The sequence below is a fragment of the Dicentrarchus labrax genome, unplaced genomic scaffold (genome assembly GCF_905237075.1).
Source record: "Dicentrarchus labrax unplaced genomic scaffold, dlabrax2021, whole genome shotgun sequence".
In the NCBI taxonomy this organism is placed as follows: Eukaryota; Metazoa; Chordata; class Actinopteri; family Moronidae; genus Dicentrarchus; species Dicentrarchus labrax.
Window position 1 is genome coordinate 10,508,425 of NW_026136715.1, and position 19,501 is coordinate 10,527,925.

General features: G+C 40.6%; 1 protein-coding gene across 3 annotated transcripts in view; it reads right to left on the minus strand.

The window, feature by feature from the left end:
* Positions 1-16,675, minus strand: part of LOC127377773 (IQ motif and SEC7 domain-containing protein 1) — an 88,735-nt gene extending 72,060 nt beyond the window's left edge. Inside the window, exons 1-2 of one of the 3 annotated variants that reach the window (XM_051425955.1) lie at positions 16,015-16,674; positions 949-978 (exon numbers count right to left, since the gene is read on the minus strand). In XM_051425955.1, coding sequence (XP_051281915.1) covers positions 949-978; positions 16,015-16,280 — 296 coding nt within the window. In that variant the 5' untranslated portion in view covers positions 16,281-16,674. Of the gene's footprint in view, positions 1-948; positions 979-16,014 lie in introns of all 3 variants that reach the window. The other 2 variants (XM_051425962.1, XM_051425956.1) reach the window with 2 other exon arrangements.
* Positions 16,676-19,501: the final 2,826 nt, after the last annotated feature.

Sequence of the window (19,501 nt, forward strand, 5' to 3'; positions counted from 1 at the left end):
AAAGCTTTGTAACTAAAGACACTCTCACACTTCTAAATCTTCAAATAACATCCATTATAACATCAATCATAACATACAGATGTTTTGAGTGAGATTACTATTGTGCAACCTACCAACACACACACACACACACACACACACACACACACACACACACACACACACACAAAAAGAAACTGATGATACATTCGTATTCAACCGATTGCATACAGTATATACAATTTTGATATAACCTATTTTTTCTTTCCTTTGGTACAGTGCAGTTGGAGGGGATGCTACTGAGTGGCAGACAAGACAGTCGAGCACCTAAGGGAAGAACCGACATGGCCTGGAACATTTTCACTAAAACACAGGCTCCGCTACACTGTGTTCAACTTGTCTAGACACAGTCGGGTCCTTAATACACTGTGCTACAGAGGCAGAGGAAGAGGCTGTTTGGATCCCACAGCGAGGGATTCCTAAAGAGAGAAGCTGCAGATAAGGCATGTGTTTACCAGTGAAAGAGGGCGATCTACTAACTACATGTAAGCCATATTTCATAGCTGTGTTTGCAGCAATGATGGATTCACATTACAGTTTTAAATCAGTCCACATCTTAACTCTGTCAGCAGAGGCACCACCTACAAATCTCTAGCCATTACAGTTCACAAAGTGAACAAGCTAACAACAGTGGAGTGTGACCTTGGGTTACACTTGACATAAAATCTCATCATTTCCTCAACACCGTAATAACCAGGCACCTCAATCCTTCAGACAGAGGGAAATTCACTCTGACTAGCATTCTAGGATGCTAGGATGCTCAGCTTTACAGACACAAATCAAAAAGCACCTTAACCAAAGCATTTTCCCACCAAAAGGCACATAATTTAGACGTGTTTTAAGAGAGAATATTCACAAAATTCAGGCAGATGTACAATCCTGAGCAGTTATTAGAACAGCAGAACATACCTGACCATTCTGGAAGAGTCCAATTCAGACCTGGAAGACAGAAAAATACTGGTTTATTGATTTTGTTGAGTAGGTAGAAACAAGAATGCTGCAGTATGTCAGTAATCCAGCTAATGACATGGACAGTAACAAAACGCCTCACTGACCACGGTCTCTTGATTCAGCAACTGCATTATTAGCAGCCAAGTTTAGCAATCTGGCACTGAAGGGTGCATCACTTTCAAACAGATCAATCTGGCATCCTTAGAAATGGCAACCCTTTAACTTCCAGCTATAGCTCACATGTGACATTCACAAAATGATACAGTGATATTCCACTGGGTGTGTCAGAAATGTCTTCTTTGCCAATGCAGTGTTTATTATTAACATAGTAGCTTGCTTTTGCAAACACAAAAGCTTTCTTTTTGTTATTTTATATATATATATATTGTTATACAATACTGGATTGAGTGGAGTTTCTATCCTTGTGCACCTTTATTTTAAGAAAATCAAGGGTGGGCAAAACCTTAGGAACACCTCAACACCCCACAGTCTCAAAAATTACTACTGAATAGGCCTTTTTCATGGAGGACATGAGTTACAAAGTGGGAGGCACTATTTTCCAGTGGTTCTGGAAGTAAAACACCCTTTTATTTTCACAGTAGACAGTTTGAGATGATTCATAGTTGGAGCACATACACAGCTTTACACTCTCCCGGTTAAATCGTTGGTACAAAATATGACCAACTATGTTAGAAAATACAAATAAAAAGCAGCAAGAAATATCCAACCATCTGGCTTTATATTCTGTTACATGCACTGCTAAAGATAACACTGTTGAGAAAACTGACCAAATACAATCAATTCACTTTTAAATAAAATTTTGGATGAATGCATCAACTAATGTGCTAGATTATTCTTCATGGCAATGGCAGCCAAGGATCAGGGTTATTGTAAGTTATTGCTGTCTTCCATGCAAAATTGACAGACCAAACATCATATCTCAGAAAGGTTTAGAAGTGTAATTTATTTTATAATAGTCATAACTTAAATATATAGGTCTGTTACATTATCCAGAAGACTCCTGTGTTTGTTTATATGTCAAGTGACACTGGGGATATCATCCAAAAATGAATTCAAAATGGGGACAAACACTTCTGTAATAAAGTGCTGATTTAATAGCGCTTGGATTTATATGGCTATTTTGGGGACATATTTTAGAACAAACTTCCTAGTACCTAGTAAAACACATTACTCTACTGTGGCTCCGTGCATGTTATCATGTGTTTGCTGCCACACACTCTGTGTTCTGCATCTGTCATGAAATCTCTTAGGCACTTTGAGAAATATACAGCAGTAAATGGCATTCCAGCAGCACGGAAAGTCTACTCTACACCACAGAAATAAAATGTAGCCTGTTCTGTGAACCAAACACTAAGGGGCAATAAAATGACTGCATGGTTGCATCAGGGCAAATTTATGAGCCCCCTTGTTGCCTCTTTTCATTTTTCATATGGAAAAAACAATGAGGTATTCATGGTTAAAAGACAGTACAGTGACTGACTACTATACCATTAGGTACTATAGCTGCAAAGGTTCTGCTTCTTAGAAGGGGTGTACAGTTCAGCTTGATGTTGGGTTGGCTCGAAGAGATAATGATTCTCTCTGTTACATAATGCTTTGGCCAATTCTCTGCTGGCTGAGTGTTTTGTTTTCTCCTTTCTCATCACTCTTAGTTACTTCACTTCTCTGATTTCTTTTCTGTTAGCTGTGCACCTTTATTTTCGCTCTTTTATTCCTTAAACATTTGCTTCAGATTGTCTGGTATAGCAGAAAAAACGTTAATTATTCCATAAAGAACAGATAAAACTTGATACCACTGGTGTTTTCATCAGCGCAAAACCCATCATGACAGTGTGAATTAGGGTGAGGTGAAAACTAGAGCTAGGTCAATATAATGCAGTGGTAGGATGAGATTCATTGACACACGTGCTGCAGTACAGATCCAGTAGCAATTACTGATGCTATTGATTGCTGTGTATACAATGCATCACTGAAAAAAATGATCGGACCAAAACCATATTTCACAAATCTTTTTGCTTGCTGAATGATATGTCCGTCTTTTAAGCTGCTGCTTGCACCCAGCCATGCACACCCGACACTTCCAGAGCAAATCAGAGCAAGGAAGAAGTAGTTAGAACCCTGGACAGCTCCTTTGTCCTGCAAAGGCCACTAAAAACTACTACTACTACTACTACTACTACTACTACTACTACTACTACTACTACTACTACTACTACTACTACTACTGCTGCTGCTGCTGCTGCTACTACTACTACTACTACTACTACTACTACTAACACTGCTGCTGCTGCTGATGCTGCTGCTGCTGCTGCCAACCTTTATCATCAAATTTGTAATGTCTGCAGTACTGCAATTTGCATGGGTTGCCTCTTTGACTGAAACAGACTCAACAGAGCTCAGATCAACAGAGCTCAGTCTAAACCACTAGGAGTTGTATTGATTGGATTTGAGGTGTAAATCTGGAACATAGTAGACATAATAGACAAAGTGAGCTCTTTCAGAACATGTGGTTCTATGAGACAGGCACATTTTGCAAGTATTAATTAATTTCAAAGCTCATTTGCCTAGCGGTGAAAGGAACAAATTCCACATTTTACTGCCTTAATCAAGCAGACTCTATCATCCTTGCGATGATGGATGTGTGAATGTGAAAGTTAAACTGTTTTTCTTCTGCACTGCGCAGAAACACTGGCTACTGAGGTTCTTTCAGGTGTATTCCCAGAGACTTAAATAATGCATGAAATGCCAAATCCCATTGGAGGTATCATTCCACTGGAAGACTTCCACAAGCTGTGAGATTGGTTTCTCCAACGGTGGCCCAGAGAGAAGCCAAATCTCCGGTGGCAGAATTAAAACTTCAACCCAGCTGCTTCCTTAAACCAAACCTTACACTGCTGCCTTTAGTGTCCTCAACCTGCCCTTTACCTCAAGCATGTGGGTGTTTTCATGTGTGTCCCTCGCATGTGCGTGGATGGTATACATTTGTGCCCCCTTTTTCCTGTGGCTCGGAGTCTGTTATAACAAGGACAGCCTGTTTCCTGTTGTGATGGAGGAAGCGGACAGAGGGCACACCCAGGGCAAAAAATGCTGACTCAGAGTTTATCAATCTGCCTTTCTGCAAGAGTAAGTGCAACTGGACACGACTGCAGAAAATGCACCAGTCATTTAATCATAGCTCCCTGCCTGGCTTCAAATGAACTGGAACGTCATATGCAGTAGGCCACACATCAGCAATGATTCAAACGCCTACATCTCGCTGCATGTATCCCCCTTTTGAATGTGTTTGTAGCTTATTTTTAGCATAATCATTTCTGTACTTTCAAATACAGTACCATGTATCATAAAGGCTTGGACACTTTCCCCTTAAGCTGTTTTACTTCCCCCGCCTCTTTCAGTAGAGACCTGCTCCAGTGTACTTATAAGCCCATTATTTGTTTTTTGCTGTAAAATATTTAGTAGGGTTAAGCCTTGAAAAAATGGCTTCTAGCACTTCATCACATTACCGCCCTTAATATGGCAATAAGAAAAAAAGCAGAGTGCTAAAGCAATAAAGGAAATGGCTATTTCCTTTCCTGAATTCAAAAGAAAATCAAGTAATTACAGTTTGTGCACAGGTGTGTGATTGATGACACATTTTCCAAGTAACAAGGTTTTCTAAGTGTGTTTACTTTTATTATTGTACCTTCCTTTCTCCAAATATTAAGTTAAACTTTGAAATCAGGACACGCAGCCCTAACTTCATCTTTGACTATGCTTGAATAAGCTAGCAGCAGGAATTCCTTTATGAACTGTACAGAGTCCTTAAGTGAACTGCTTAGACCAGAGTTATTTCCAAAGTTGCCCAAACTGTTTTTGGGTTCATTGAATATACTGTGTCATTCTGCGGCAACCGTGACAGCCATGAAACCCTTCAAGCTTTAGCGAACAAACCCCTTCGAGCTGTGATGAAAAAGAATAAATCACATCTGAAGTAACACTGAATTTACAAAACTTTCTACCGAAAACAGAACAGCACTTGGCCTCCATTCACAACAATGTCACCAAATGATCAATGAGTTGAACCTGCAGTCGGCTATAACAGCTCATTCACACTGACAGGTTCCTCAGAGGCACACTATGAAGCTTGACGTTCTTGTACGATATTTCATAGTTATTGTCAGTATTTTATAAGATCCATTTTTCTCAAAAAGAACACTGCAGTCAGGATAAAGCACGCATCATTTCAACATTTGATGTAGATTTTGCTCTTGCTTGCCTACTGACGGGCACACGTGTGAGTCTTTATGTCTGCTTCCCTTGGTTTAGGGCTTTTTCTCAGTCCAGTTTATAAACGAAGGGGATTCATCATACTGCATGTACAGCTCCTCTGTATGCGCTACATACTTGTGGTGTTCATATCACTGAGACCTAAATGATCTGTATTAATTAGCAGCTAATTACAGGCAAAAATGTGTCCGGCTAAGCAGATCTAATGAGTCAGTCCAGTCCTCTGTAGTGGTTTGCTTCTCATGGTGCTGTCAAATTATGTATCTCTAAGGAGTTACTGGTGTGTGACCCCTGCTGGCTGTCTGCCCCTGCATAAAGGGAGGGTATCAAGCCTTCACACACACACACACACACACACACACACACACACACACACACACACACACACACACACACACACACACTGGTACGTAATGCTGAAAACTGCTCAAAACATTCCACCAGCTTCCATCCACTTTCATTTTTCATCATATACTCATCTGACGTTGCCCAAATAGTCAATATATTATTTAGACAAATGCCAAGGAGCATGAAATGCACTGGCCGATGAACTGGACCTTTAAGGTGATTGATATACTGACTGTCAATCATCAGTATTGTTGTCAAGCTGGGAGCGGTGCCTTTATTGATGAGCCTTTAGAAAACATTACATCTGTCTTGGCAGCATTTAGGTTATGCATGCCAAGGTGAAATCTGAAAACTGAAGATGTAGTTTGTTCTGAAATCGCTAAATATTATATATTATATAAGATGTTATAATGTTATTTCTGGACAAAAAGCCTAGTGGAAAGACTCAGTACAGTCTCAAATGTAAACAAAATCCAACATTTTTAAGTCTGTCCGTATCTCAGATCCTTGACACATTTGTTCATGCTGAAAAGGTAGACTGCCCTTTCCTCCAACCTTGACGTTGCTAACCTGACCTAACAGGGAGCTGGATGCAAGAAAATCTCACTTTCACTCTGGCTGCATTCCTGAACATATTGCTTGGATTTAGATCAGCCCTCGGAATCTCCAGGGTAACACAAAACACAAACACAGTGCACGCCGGCAGCCAGAGTGGAAACACACAGATTATAGCCTCAACACCAATAAGTGGAAGCAATGAAAACTGTTGAACTCGCAAGTCTCTCTCAGCCTCTTGAACGTAGACATGTCAGCTATGTTAGAAACCACACAAACGAGAGCTGCAGGCAGAGGTGATGTTGAGAGAATTGTTTGTACGACTCCTGAAACTACTTCCCAGAGAATTTTCAGCCCAAATATTGGTTGTCAAAGGCCCAGCAAGCTGTGAGGAAGTCTGTATTTGACATTGACCCGTGATGACTAAGAAGATGTGTGAGCAGTAGCTCCTCATCTGTGTTTAGCTGTTGACTCAGCCTCCACCTCGTCAGCGATCCACACAAACACACACACACGCACGCACATACACACACACACACACTCCCACTTGGCAGAAAACTAGTGGCAGCCTTTCAAACAGCTCTCCACAGGTACTATACTACAAATTGCCTTCGATTCAGCTGCTGCATCAGCTGCTTTTGACAGCTGCGAGACGGATAATTGGTTCAACTGTGAAGAAATAAAGAATGAACAGGCGACCGTATTTGGCCTCACCGCTTTAGTGTTGATCACAGATTGTAATGATGAAGGAGGGAGGAAAGTGATGTGAACACTTGGCTAGATTGAAGTAAAAAGGGTGTAAAGTAAACATAAAGTGTGCATTAAAATTTACAGAAAACATTTAAGTTACTATGCTGGATTTAGAAACTGACAAAATAGAATAATTGCGAACCTTTTAGGAAGGGTTATAAAGGCTATGCCTGTCACCAAATTATGTAAACAAACTGAGAAATAAAATGTTTCATGATAGCATAATAGCAATATAAGAACAGACATGGCTTTATGGCTAGGCTAACTGGCTATTTGCTGTAGCTTCACAGTTAGCATACAGACACATATAGCATATCAGACTTTCCACAAGAAAGTGAACACGCCTATTTCCTATAATTCCATACTATTCCTTGAATGTCTGTGTTGTTAAATCCACCCAAACTTAAAAATCATTAAGGTTTCTTGTAAACAAAGTTTCCGTTAACATTCTGTCCTCAGTCAGTTCGTTACTCTCCAAAATGTATTTTGTGTGTATCCTTGAGGTCTAACAAACAAGCTGAATGCATTGTTTTCCTTTCCTTCTTTCCATTCTCATTTACATCCGAAAACCTCCACAGGGAACCTTTAAAACCATAGTGGGTAACTTTAATAAACTTTTTTGTCATATTTGCTATTTGCTCTGGGTCCCTGGGAACGAGACTCAATAAAAAAAGCGTATTTGACAACCTGTGAATATCTTTCTCAGCTCTGATTGGTTTTTTATTCAGACGCTGTGGATTCTAGTAAATGCCGTTAGGAGCGCTAGGAGAAGCCTGAGGAAGAGCTTTGTTTTACTGTCAGGGTATAGCGAAAGTTTCAGCAAATAATACAGAAAGTTAGTTTTGAAAAAAAGAAAATTGCAGCTTTTCAATGCAAATGAGACTCAAGTATACTGGGCTGGAAAACATAGACTCAACTGAATCTGTGATGGCTCAACACTAATCGTAGATGGGGGCTGAAGTTAAAGCCATACATGTCTTTTAACATGCCTTTCTCAGACAAGTATGTAGTTGCTTATCCCTCAAGTTCCTACTGGCAGATCATACAGACAAAATGCAAATGAGGGACAAGACAGCTTCCACACAATCTTCAAGGATCAAGGAAATGTATTTAACATTATACAACACAAGGTTGTACAGTGAAAGGAAAGTCTGCAGTCCCCTCATGCTACACACATAGAAAAAGATAATTAAATTATAGTGGAATAACATATAATAATACACCTAATTCACAACACAATACTATTCACGATACAGGATTCACAATATAATTTTCTCACGAGTTTTTTAACAAAATTAAAAATGTATTCTTACATTTTCTTTATCAAATTATAGAATCCTTTTTTAAATTCTGAGACAGGGTATTCACTGTGTGAAACAATGCATATTTAATATAAGTGCCAGTGGTATCTTTGCACGTTGATACAGCTACTGACGCGAACAATGTAAAATATCTGACAAGCAAAGTCAAAAGTAGACAGTACCGTCTACTGTATAAAAACACTATCACGATTCATTTTTAATCTTCACATATTTGTATCGAAATTTAACTGTCCCGCAATATATCTTAATATTCTTAACAGTTATAATAAAAAAAACAATATATATGTTATTTACATATACATATATACATACACCCAAGAAATAGTTCTTTAGAGCATTTTTTTAACATCTGGGAGAATGACATTTGTGTAAAAGTGTCCATCCACTTTGACTGCATTTCAGCGCCAAGCATCATCAACGCAAAGTCAGAGTCAAAAGTTAAATCAAACTCAAAGGCAGCGGTGCAGAGTTTGGTGATTTAAACCTAATACTCACACTAAGCTGTGCCATCCGACCCCCCTTGGTGTGGCCTTTACCAGTAACACCATCAGATAGAGGTAACAGTGCTCATTAAAGCCATCATTATCCTTTCTCGTGGGACAACCAGTGAGATCAAAGGACACAACCAACCTTAACTCTGTCTTAATAGGCCTGATTGAGGTCAACAGCACCTGGCTTTCTTCCAGCAAGGCTGTGGTCACTCTGAGATGCAAGGAGGGACAGTCCATTACAGATGAAGGCAGCCTGCAGTTGATTTTGAGTGCAAGTTGCAAATTGTCTTTGGCCATTGCTTGAGATTTATAGGTGAGTCTGAATGCAAATCATCCCTGTGCAGACATTAATCTAGCAGGGGTATTTCATTAGAGGGGGCTTTGCTGGAGAGATGGAGTTCATGTGCTCATAAATTTGGTCTGGCACAGTGATTGTTCAGCAGATCGCTGGGTAAATGAGTGGACGCCGCCAGCCACAAGAAACAGCTTTCTCCATCATGCTATTATTTCATGCCGAGGGGTCCCAAAACACATGCTAAAGCCGTTATGCCGGTTGGGGTGAACTATTTATGAACTTGCCAATCTCCAGTCTACAGTCTCCATGGACTTAGTAAGGGCAGCTGAGGTTTTCTTAAGCAGCAAATTACAGTAAAGAAGCCAAGAGACGGTCACTATGACCAAGACGGAAGGCAATATAAAACCACCAGTGACTTTAGAGAGCTAATTCGGCCTGGCCAAGATCGACAACCTAAAAAAACCTTTATCAAATACTTCAATATCTATTGATTAACTATTCTGACTATTAACTCCTCTGGCTTGATCACAAACTCATCAGAGATGTACTGAGTAACAGACAAGATCAATGTTGTAATGAAATGAATGAAATACACCAAAATACCGGTCATATTGACATCATTTCAAAAAAGCATTACATCTTAAATTTGCAGCTTTAGCTCGCAAATGGCAGATATCTACACACTTAATAAAACAATTGAAAATAAATTCCATTTCTTTACTTACGTTTATTTATGTAACCAATCAGGTTTGACATATTGATTTGTTTGTCATCCAAGTTTCTTCATATGATTATACAGTATTTTTAAACTCTTGAGAAGGTCCTGCAACTATTATTTTCATTATCAATTGATATACTATTTTTTTGGGTCCATAAAATGTCAAAAAAAAGTTTGGAAAAAAAAGTTCATCACAATTTGCTAGAGCCCAATATGTCGTCTTCAAATTTGTTGTTATGTTGATCAACTAACTGATTAATCTACAAATCATTTTAGCTCTACAGTAAAGCCAACTTTAAACAATGAAATCCAACGTCACAATGCAACAACCCTACATCAGACTTTGCTGTAAAACTTTTAAAACAAAAATCAGTATTTCTCTCACACAACTTACATGAACGTGAAAAAAAGCCCCCAAAGCAGCAGTGAAAAGGGAATAAAATCCCACCAAAATACATTAGCAGAACACTGTTTACAATACATTTAAAACAAGTGTTTTTCTAACATCCATCTTTCATCAAAAGCTGTAATTTACATAATCCCGCAGCTGCTTTGACTTGTGAAACACATTCAACTGCAGGTCTTCTGCATCAAAGCAATTACGGTTAAGTAGCAGTTGAACATGCGCAATGAAAGTAAACCACTCAACAAAATGTGGATATACTGTATGAATTGCCTGCGAATCATCTTTGAATGTTAGCACAACCCCTTAGAAATGGTAACCAGGCCACTTCTGGCACACATCCTGGCTGAGATCTGGCACGGAATCAACAATTCGAGAGCTTTGCTACTCATTCATCAGCTCTGAAAAATTCATATTAGCTCCATTAGAGCATTAACAGGGGAGAGAGTTGGAGTTAGCAATGATTTGTCACATTATTCATCAATATTTGATCATTCAAGATTACTTATGCTTCTTCACTGACTGGGATTCATACTGAATTTAAATGAATGCCTGAGAAAAATCTACCTCCCCAAACACTGCCGCATACTCATTTCATACTCAAATCTAACATCAGTGCTTATTTGAGAAATACAATTTTCCGTGGTGACGCCTGCATTGTTTCTGCAAACCATTTATATTCAACTCTTGTATGCTGTAATAGGTATCAAATTACCAAAGGTTTAAAGCCCTACAGTAAGTTTGAACACAGTTTTAGTACATTTAGGTAAGCCTAAAACAAGGCTGCGCAGAGAATGACACATCGGCTCTTTGTCATCTGCAGCTGAAGACGTTATCTCTCCAGCGATCACGTCAGCATCCCAAATATTGTTTACAGTCGGTTGGCTATCCAGGCCTGTGACAAACTTTGAATGCTAAGTGTGGGCTGGCAGATGCATCCAGCAGGGCCGAGATAAGAAATGAAAGCACTTGCGGACACTCCAAACCCCAGAGGACATGTTCAGATCACGGTGGATCCACTCTGATTAAACCAGCAGCCTGTCCTGCATCATGCAAGAAAAACATTTATCACAACCGCTCTTCCAGACTTTTTGTTTCACTTTACAACGTATTACATTCACAGACAAGAAGACAGACCAGGTGTGTGTGCTTGAAAGTCTGCTGAAACGTTCAGCCAGACTTAACTGATCAGGAAAAGTCATTTATCACTTATGTGTGCTGCAAAAACTTGCAATCTTGTATTACCTGTCATTTAATTCCTAAGTGAGCACAAGGGATACAAGTAACTGTAGAGCTCTGTTAAAAACAAAGACCATTAGGAGAGAAAACTGCATAGGGTCAGCGGAAATACTGTTGGACTAAAGGGCTGACAAGGCAGGCAACTCAGGAGCCATGAACAGAAGAAACTTGATATGTGTGTGATTGCTAATTCTTGAGTGCTACATCAACCATCTCTTTACAAAGATGTTTATTTTAAACTGAAGAAACTGTGAATAAACCGTGAAACTGGAGTTCAGGCTTTGGATTTACAGAAACCGATCCACTGAGAGAGGCAACTCCTCTGCTGATTCTACTCAACCAGCTAATGGGGGTTACAGTCACCTAGGCGGACGCGTTTATGGATCCACATCAGGGTCAGTGCTCACCAAGATGATTTCCAGTACCTGTGCAGCAGTCGCACATCCTGAGACCCTGACTGACAATGTTACCCAGCAGCCTAATCTGCAGAATTCACAGACAAAGCTTTTGAATAAGCACAACCGGTTCCACTATCAGTAGTGCATCACATTTCCTGCTCTCTGCATTTTGCTCCTACAAGAGGGTAGAGGGGAAAACCATACAAACAACATACAGGGAAAAGCCTTCCATTTACAGCCAAACCAAAGATAGCAGCAAACAATCTCATGTATCATTTAGTAGCAGTATCTGTCACATGTTTTGGAGCAGAATATATACACAGTGTATGTTATTCTTTTCTCTTTCCCTTCCTTCATTGTTCCCATTAAGTCACTTAATGATGATATCTTAAGTCAACAGAGGACTGACACCTCAGCTCAACTATTTGGACAGTATAAACAAATAATACACACTGTACTCAAGATGATACAAATGCATCATACAGCTGACTAACACGGAAACTGAAAGAAAAGTGAAACAAAGGGGGATAAAAGCTGCAAACTGATACGGATGTTTGGACTGTATTACAATCCCTAATGAGAGTTAAATGCAATGTGACTAAATTACATGACAGCGTGCATGCATCGAACAAGAGTGTACATGTTATGTATTTAAACTGAAATTAGATAAGCAAAACACACAAACGCAGCAAAAACAACTTTGCATAGATGTAAAGCAGGGTCACTTGAGGCTGCATAACATGCTACGAAAAAACACAATTTGGCCTTACTTGCGTCTCCATCACCCCCTGCCATGTTTATTTTCCCCTCCTAATAAAAGGTTTAACACACAGCATGAGCTCAGCAGTTAGCTCTTGCCAAAGCAAAAATGATCCAGGGTTCAAACCTTACTGGCACCTTCCACTGTGGAGCTTACATGCTCTCAAATCCTTCCACAGGGCTCAGTAAGGTATAACCTGTCCCTATAATCAGTATAGGTATATGGAAAATGCCACATGCCTCTTCAGTTCGGTGTGGATTCCTGAGGTGGTGATCATAATCTTGGGGAAAAAAATGATAAGAGGATCTTTTCCAACTACCAAGGAATTACAAGATTTGCCTTCCTGGGAAAGCCAAAGTAGTAAACGGGGCACTCATGCCAATGATAAAACATCATATTCTATCCTTTAAGGAATAGTTTGATTTACAGAAATACACTATTAGCATAAGGACTTAAATACATTTACACTTTGATTATTGTATGGATTAAACAAACTAGTTTAGTGACTTTAGTTGAGTTTTGGAGGTATTGGTAGGCAGATTTTGTACAGATAGTAGTAATAGTAGTAGTAGTAGTAGTAGTACTAGTAGTAGTAGTAGTAGTAGTAGTGTCCATCGTCTTATCTACCTTGAAAAAAGTGAATAATCATATTTCCTAAAATATAAAACTATATAAAACTAAAGTCTACACACAGATAACTGAGGGCTGCAGGAACTAGCTAGTTAATGGAAGTTATTTTATGTAACTGCTTTTTCACCTGCTTCCTTACAGTAGCTGCAAGTCAGTTCCTGATTGCATAGCTAGAATGACAACCCGCATGGTAAGAGAGAAAAGGGACAGGCATAACAGCACAAAGAGAGCTGTGTCCACATTCTTGGCATAACGACAAAAGAAAATTCAAGATTGTCATGTCACTGAAAGCCGGATGTCGTCTCCATTAATGTGAATGATATCAGGACAAAGACAAGGTCTGAAGTGTGTCTGTTTAAACAACATTAGCCTGCTGTTTGCAGATGATGTTGATATTCAGGCATGTGATCTCTGATTTGCATTGAGTGTTTTTCAGGAGTTTCGTTATGTATTCAAAGGGAGCGTCAACATCGATTCCATGGCGCCACTTAGTATGGGGAGAGGAAGATGTGATGTTAGGGGTGTTAAGGAGTTTTCTTTTATTTTTATTTAAAGATGGGGTATTGAGTCTCTTTTTATTCAATGAACCAGTATGTTTGTCACAAGTTAGTGACAAAGGGGGAAAAAATAACCTTGCAGATACAAGCAGACACAATAAGCTTTATCTGCAATCCAGAAGGACACTGTACTGTTCTTGAGCTGCTCCTCCTCTGTGTCTAGGAGTGATTTCAGCTGACACGACTAAAAAGTGGTAATATTTTTCACTCTCAACTGGATTACATATTTGTTTTGTGAAGAATCATGTGGTCTATCTAATATCAACAAGACAAAGAGTACACAGCAGTGCTTTGGGCTAAATGCAAATTTAAGCATGCTAACATGTAATGATTACCATGTTCACCATCTTAGATTAGTGTGTTACCATGCCAACATTTGACAACTGAACACAAAGCACAGGTGAGGCTGATAGAAATGTCTTTAGTTTTGCAAGTATTTAGTCATAAACCATGAGTATTGGACACATTAAAATATTTGTTTCGATTTTGAAGTCTGGACCAATGCGGATAGCGGATCAGCTGACCAGCCAACAGACAGGCAGACATTGTCCTCCCTAGAGCGATGCTGCTAGCATGCCTAAAAATAATAAATGTCCACCATCAGTGACCAGAGCTCCAGAAGATGTCTACAAATGGCTGTTAGCATTCCAGCAGCTGCTCAGACCTCCCTTTGGAAGTATGCAGTCAAAGGCACATTAGGAGAAGACCCCATTCCAGGGAATCCCGTAGGAAAACCTGGTGTATAGCTAAGAAAGGTAAGAAAAAGACATCTGAGCTGCTCTGGTTGGCTGTTGCCACTGTGGCCCTGACCTTAGTAAGGGGCAAAAAACTGATGGCTATACAGTTAAATTTCCAAGTACACGCTATTTCAATCCTGTTTTCTCTGTTCTAAAATGACCTCTGCAGATCTTAGAATCAGTCTTGCTTAAGACCACTGCCTTCTTCAAATTCCACACCACACTTAAATGACATTTTAAATCCTGTATTGTCCATAAACCACACATTACATTATTAACAGCTGTCATATTTCATCAGGTTCACTGGGGTAATCACAGGCTTCTCACTAACCTCTGTGCCAGTCTACCAGAGCTGGACTGAAATAGTGTTCAGACACTGTGACCATACAGAATGAGAGATGGTGACAGTCCGATTTTCCAGGGAAATCAGAGAGAATACCCATTATATAGTGCCAGAGAGCAATTTATAAAAGGGGGCATGCTACAGGTCAGTGTTATAGCATGTCCTAATCTCTGTCTGGTTTTATCAGCTAGCAAAGGCATACAGTCCATGAGTCATCAGTATCGATTGGCTGTCACTGATCTGCATGACACTCACACGACCCTGGACACAAAGGTCAAGCTTGATCCTGCAGACTGTGAAAAGCTGAGTTAAATGTCTGCACGCTGGGGCATTTTGGAGATATAGCCAACAGAGTGTGAACTCAAACTCATAACTGGTACAGGGAGGCTAATCCTCACAGTGTGTCTGACTGTCAAGGTCTTTACCAGCACTCTTGATATAATTCTCCACTACATCTGCCCTACCTGCTCTACTCTGCCGGGGGCTTAACCCACCTCCTGCAGATAGAGCCAGCCCTTAAACATAATTGCATAATGGATCCATCCCAAGTATGAGCCATTTTCCCAGGGGTTGAAGCTATTGCATTCCATATATCATGGATTATATGTGCCTGTCATGCACATGAAATCCTCTTTTAAGACCACTGTGGGCTATAGCATAGGCACAGTTTAGACTTCAGTCTGCTGGAGTTACAGAACCTGACGAATATCAAGCTGATAGTGAGATGACAAAGCAGAATAATCAGAGACAATTAAAAAGAAAGAGTTTTTGAGAAGAAGAACGGAGAACTTGATCTGCTGAATATTTAATCATACACTCTCAAAATTAAAACGAAACAACTCGACTGGAAAATAATCTGTTGAGTAAAAGGTTTGTTCATCATCACTCGTTCATCATCACAATGATGCTGGGTGATATTCTCTCTCTCCTATTCCCAGACACGGTCAGAAAAGCTCTGTCCAACAATACCCATCCTTTGTAATTGTGCATAAGTCACAGCAAACATAAAAGGAAAGCATCTGATCTGAAAGTAGTCTAGCTGCAACTGCGGATGACTACTTGGGGTCTGATTTTAGCAATAACTACTTTAATAAAGTGCCATTTTTAAACTTTAGAGACTTATGTAGAGAGGTATAATTAAACACATAATTCAACTTAGATAATACAATAGCATAGGTTGTTATTGCTTACTTTTCCTGTGTGATATGTTCCTTTATGGCTCCCAGAGTGACCAGGCTGTTGCTGTTGCTGCCCTGCAGCAGCCTGCAGGTTGCCAGGTGCCGCTGGTACTGCTCCTTCAGACAGGCGTTCTCCGTGCACAAGTCGGACACTTGCTGCTCCAGCTCCTCTATCCTTCCCCTCTGCCTCTCCAGCAACTCCTGCTGGGTCTCGATGATCTTGTTAAGCTCCTTCAAATATTCCACAGCCCTGGTAGGGTTCTCGATCGGGCTTTCCATGTCGCTCCGAGTGCCTTTTTTGTCCTGTGTTGGTTCCCTGTTGTATCGCAGAAGCCCGGGGAGATGGTTCTGGGTAGTCCAGGCTGGGTTTAAGCGCAACACTTAGAGCAGATTGCGCCTTTTACGCCTCGCCATTGTTTTTAAGCCGGTGTGGGTGATAATACAGAAGCAGAAACACTCCCCGGTACGCGCGTTTAGAAGTCCCACTGCACAAAAAAAAAAAAAAAAAAGAATTAAACTAGAAGCTCCTAGAATCACGCATCAAGCTGCAAATGTCAGCAGGCATCAAACATGTCAGTCAACTAAATGTGACAGACTACATTGTGAGGATCGCACTTGGCTCTCTGTGAAGTCTGGTTGTTCCCCCTGTTGGCAGCACGGTATGACATGTTCTGTTGGGTACCTTTCGCTCCATGCTGCTCCCAGTGACTTTTCGTAAACAGACGCTGGCTGTCAAGTAGGCGGGGTTTTCAAGTTTTATGAATCTGCAGGTCGCGTTGAGCGCAGGAGCGGCTTTGCAGCGTCTGTAGGGGGGGTAAGGCAGGCGGATCTAGAGTTTGTGGGCACACGTTTTTTTCCCACCTTCTCTCACGTTCATAATGTCAGAATGTCTTGATTCATTTCCAGTGCGTGTGTTCTGCGGGTTTGCACATAAGCACACGTCCTCGTATTGCAAACAGAACATTACACATTTTGATAACTTTGTTGCATTGTAGCCTCTCTCTCTCTCTCTCTCTCTCTCTCTCTCTCTCTCTGTGTGTGTGTGTGTGTGTGTGTGTGTGTGTGTGTGATGTAGCGCACTCAGACACGGAGTGGTGCTGCGCCTTGTCTGCAGAGTTGTTTACTATGCTGTCTGTGCATTGCCATTTCACCAGCAGGCTGTACCCCCTCCAGTGAAATGATTATGATAGATAGGGGCAGCGTGTGTTAGAATCAGAACTGACTTCCCCTGTTCAGCACGTTTGTATGTGTGGCAGGAGTGCTGCAGATTGGCACAGGCAGTGTCCCATGGGTGCATGAGAGCAAAACCGCAGCATTTGCTCTGTGATATACAGAGGCTGATGCTTAAGTTTCATGGGTGACCATTTCATTCCCGTCTGCCTTTGCCTTGGCACTGGGGCTTTAAGATGCTATGCCATAAAACTTAATTCAGTTTGACAACTGATGTTAAGATGATTGTAGGATTTCTATGACATTGTAAAACTAGAAAAGTTTTTAAAGCAACACAGCCTCTGTAGGAGAAAGACAGTCTGTTTGCCATTTAAAAAACATCCATTGCAGCAGGATATTACATTACAGACATCTAGGCACTGAGAGGAGAGTCAGTGACTGAGACTGAGCAGTGGCAGTTTACATTATTTGCTCTGCTCCCTGTGTCTTTGCGATCACTACCCCGTGGCTGGTTTTGTTATCAACACACTCACACTTTATAGCAGTTCTTTAAAACTCACAACATTTTCCACTTCTCTCATAACACTCCTTTTCCTTTTGATCAGATTTTTTTCAAGGCTCAACTGAGGTTTTTGTATTCCTGGATGCACTTACAGCGCAAATAGAGTTGCTGAATGCTTTGTCCATGAAATTGAGGACTTTACCTTTATGGCACACCACCTGAAGCCTGCACTTGGACTATCTGAAATAACTTGTTTTTAACGTGGAGGCAGAGCTGAAGCAAACCAGTGACAGTAGGGAAGCAGTTTAAGGACATGGAGTGCAGATGGAGTACATCAGGTTTTTCTCTGTGGCTCCCCTAATCCACATGGCAGGAGGCCAAGGGCTGCAAGAGCCTCGACATGCCACCCAGAAGGATATACAGTTCACAGCCACTACCAGTCAAGTCACAGGGTGGTGTTGCTTGTCCACACTGCCAAATGCCACGCTTAATTCCTCAGTTCTGACACATATCTTTTCTTGTGGTCTATAACACAGCAGAAACAGCATATATACCATATAATCAGGTAAATGTGTCTGTTGTTGGCCCTTCACACAACAACAACTGCCCCGTTCTACAAGCAGTGAGGAGACCATCCTTCAGCTAGACGGTCCATATTCAAATCCTTGAGTCGCACCACATATTAAGACCGGTTCAATACATCCAGCTCTGGCGCTGCTGTTCCTCAATTGACCCTGTGTCTGATAGCCAAAAGAAAAAGGGAAAAAATAATACCACAAAAATCACATCATAAAATCCTATTCCTCTAAACCAAATCTGATATTTTCATATTTTCTTGTCCACAATTACACTATCCAACCATGCAGCTCAATCAGTCATACATACCTTCAACTCATGGTAGCTCTAACTGGAACTCATGACTTGCCAGCAACCACAGGATATTAACCACTTCAAAACCTACTGCTTGTTGTTATTATCCTCCTTTCTTCCTTTGGCTGACCAGTCATATGCCAGTGCCAGTGTGGGTGCCAGCCAGAGAGATTTATTTTGCGAAATCACTCGTATATTTTGCACTGAGGCAAAGCCACTCGGAAGCGCCCCTTACTTCAGCCCTACAAAACATTCGCCAGCTGTGATGGAAGAAAGGCCCCAATCATTTAACCAGTAGAGTGGAAAACGTTTTTTTTTCTTTTCTTATTCTTCTTCTCAGAGAATGCCAAATAGTCTCTGCTGACTGAGCCCTACAACTACCTCATATAGATGTGCATTTGTGTGATGGATCTGAGCTGGCACACAAGAGGGAGCACTGTAAGCAATAAAGTAATTTACTCAGTTTTCTGATATCCATATAATACATAATTAAAGTCATAAATACCAGAACCAAATAGGTTAGGGAGTTTCCTCAGTGGTGCTCCTGCAACAAATCAAAACAGCAAGAATGTAGAGAGAGCTTGATTAGGTTTGCATTGACATTTGTGTCATTTTTTATATGAATTCTGTAACATAAACTTCAGCCCTTCCTCTCTTCATACTTTTCTTTTTTCTTGGGGGAAACACTGAAACTTACATAACCAAGAAAAATGCAACTAAATCAAGTTCAGCTAATTTACCAGTGAGCAAAATGAACACACTTTCACTAGGCTCAAAACAGCAACCTGTGCCTGCTTTCCAGGCTCACACCACCCAGATCATCCTGTGGGAGCAGCCTTTACCATTCTTGTCAGGTCTCAGTCAATGCCCACTTCATTGATCCCCTCCACTGACAACACAGTAAACCATCTGGAACAGTGGCGTTTTCCCTTCACCCAGGATGCAGCAAGATGGTTCT